Genomic DNA, 2729 nt, shown 5'->3' on the forward strand with positions numbered 1-2729 from the left:
ATACAGAAGAAGAAATGTTTGGTTTGTGGTATAACCTCTGACAAGCTTGTGGCTTCAGTTTTCAGCTCTCTTTAATATCTTTGGAAACACATAGGTAACCATGGTTCCTAAAGTTCATAAAAGATTTGTGGGCCTTGGCATGGAAGTAGTGTGTGAATTTAATTAATTGGTTTAGGTGGTGTTGGGTTGTGGTTTTCTTTTTTTTAATTATTATTTTTAGATTTATGCCAATATAAATGTGTCTGTTGATTTAAATTACTTGTTTTCTCTTGGCCACAGGCTGAGTGAGTGGGCTGGACTTCACTGGAAGGAGCCATTTTGCCGGGGAAGTGGAATAACTACAGATCTCTCCTCACACTACTTGCTGGGAAGTGCTGTGCGCTGCCAGGATTAAGCCAATGCAGAAGACTGGAATGGGCCTTAGAGGCAAACACTCCCTTGTTGCTTCTTACATTGGGATTTGTCTACGGCCAGTCAGCTGAGGCACCTACCACACATCAGCTTTTGGTTTTTGGCTGCCTGAAGAGGGTTACATTTTCCCTCACTTCATGTCCTTTTGACTACTTTTAAATTTTATTAGTTTTCATTTTCCTTGACTGATTATTTTTCTCCTGCCTGTGGAAAAAAGAGGCCTGCTGATGTTGATTTAAATAATGTCTAAACCAATGGGACTTCTATGGCTGCCTTTGATCTTCACCCCAGTGTGTGTCATGTTGAATTCTAACTTCCTCCTGTGGATAACTGCACTGGCTATAAGATTTACTCTCATCGATGGCCAAGCACAATACCCAGTTGTTACCACGAATTACGGCAAAATACGTGGTTTAAGAACACCTTTGCCTAATGAGATCCTTGGTCCAGTGGAGCAGTACCTAGGTGTTCCTTATGCCTCTCCTCCAACTGGAGAAAGGCGATTTCAGCCCCCAGAGCCGCCGTCGTCTTGGACGGGAGTCCGCAACGCCACACAGTTTGCTGCCGTCTGCCCACAGTACCTGGATGAGAGGTCACTGCTCAACGACATGCTGCCAGTCTGGTTTACAGCAAATCTGGATACAGTGGTGACATATGTTCAAGATCAAAATGAAGACTGTCTGTATTTGAATATCTATGTGCCCACGGAGGATGGTAAGTACTCTAAGGACCACACTGCAGTGCACTAAGCAGTTCTGCACGTGAGGAGTAGCCAGATCTTTAAAGCCCCTTGGTTGTTTTTCTCCATTCCTCTGATTGAACACACTTGCATAAATTCCCTCTCATGTTTCAGTGTAACACCAAACTGCAATTTCATTTGCAGGCAGTGGCCAGGGTGTGTAAGCCAGCCTTAAGTTTACATCTGAAGTACAGCTGAGCAACATTCACAAGGGGAAATGAACATTAAGCAGAAGTAACATCTATTTTCCCATGCATGAATCCTAAGAATACTACCACATACTATTTTATCAAGGAACATTTCCCTAATTTTTTTCTTTTAGCTTTATTATAATACCCCTGAGCCTACTGTTAACTCTGCTTGAGTTTAATAGATAATGGAAAATTGTTACAGTTTTTCAGTTTTCAGGGTTTTTTCCAGGATTTTTACCTATGGAAGCTTTCAGTCTAACTTGTTTTTCTTCATTCACTATATTTAAAATAAACATGATTTTATTATGCAGAACTGAATGGGTGGCCTTAGACTTTCATCTGTTTTCTGCAATCCTCTCTCAAGAAGTCTACTTTAAATCACCTTCTGTAGACAAAAACGATGAACACAATTGGTAGAACACAACTCTCTGAACGTTTTCACGATCTCAATCTTAAAAACTTCTAGCTTTATGGCATGAAAATGTATCTTTTGTCATTCTGAATTGCTTCCTACTGACAAGAAGATATGTTTTCATCAGGCCCCACATGAGTTAAATTTTATTCTATATCACAAGGAAATAAAAAATTGTACTGGCAATTATATTTAATATTCTGCTAAACACCAGCTCTTTCAGCCACTGAGAATGTAGTTACTGATGCATAACATCACAGATTTCTCCCAGATATGCAAATCCCTTCACTTTAGCTGAAGGTTTGATTTGCATAACCAAGGCATTGTTATTCCTCAGTAACCATAGTCTAAATATGCAAATTTTGTACTTTTGATTATTATAATCCTTCTGCCTTGATTGGCTTCTTTACTCAGAATTTCCAAGCTGTTTGCCAGCAATAAACATACCACCTTCTTTTCCTGTTCTCATCAGCTGAAGCAAAAAACCTGAAAGCTAAAAATAAAGGGGTGAGGTTTGGGAATACGGGGAGCTCTGCAAACATAAATACTATCAAGCTGCTTCAATGGAAAGTGCTCTGAAAGAAAAACTGTCTGTATGGGGGCTGTGTGTGTGCATGCGTGGAGGGGAAGGAGCAGATCTTTCTACTTAGTTCTTTCCCTCTTCCATCCTAATTGCACTGCATCTCACTCCTTGGATAATAACACAGATAATTCTTTCCCAAATTTATTTATATTCTGGATTTTACCTTGCTGCTTTTAATTAGTCACTAGGGTAAGCTTGCCTTGCATTTCAGGTTAAGATTTTATTTGTTCTCACTGAAGCAATATCAGCTCTGCTAACTCAGTTTTATTTTAAAGGCAAGTGTTAACAAATTAATATATTCCTCCAATGTAGTAATAGGAAGTTTCATCCAGTAATTAAGGAAGACAGGAAATTAGACACTGAAAAATGCATACAAATCTCTAGGAAAATAAT

The 2729-nt window shown here is 39.2% G+C and overlaps 1 protein-coding gene across 1 annotated transcript; it reads left to right on the top strand.

Annotated features, from left to right (window-relative positions):
* Window positions 1-653: 653 nt before the first annotated feature.
* LOC104510727 (neuroligin-4, X-linked-like) lies at window positions 654-1125 on the top strand (the record flags this gene model as incomplete). The annotated part of the gene is made up of 1 exon (XM_010153063.1): window positions 654-1125. A coding segment is annotated over exon 1 (472 nt), but the record flags the coding sequence as incomplete, so codon positions are not given.
* Window positions 1126-2729: the final 1604 nt, after the last annotated feature.

Source organism: Eurypyga helias, unplaced genomic scaffold (assembly GCF_000690775.1).
Source record: "Eurypyga helias isolate BGI_N326 unplaced genomic scaffold, ASM69077v1 scaffold9276, whole genome shotgun sequence".
In the NCBI taxonomy this organism is placed as follows: Eukaryota; Metazoa; Chordata; class Aves; order Eurypygiformes; family Eurypygidae; genus Eurypyga; species Eurypyga helias.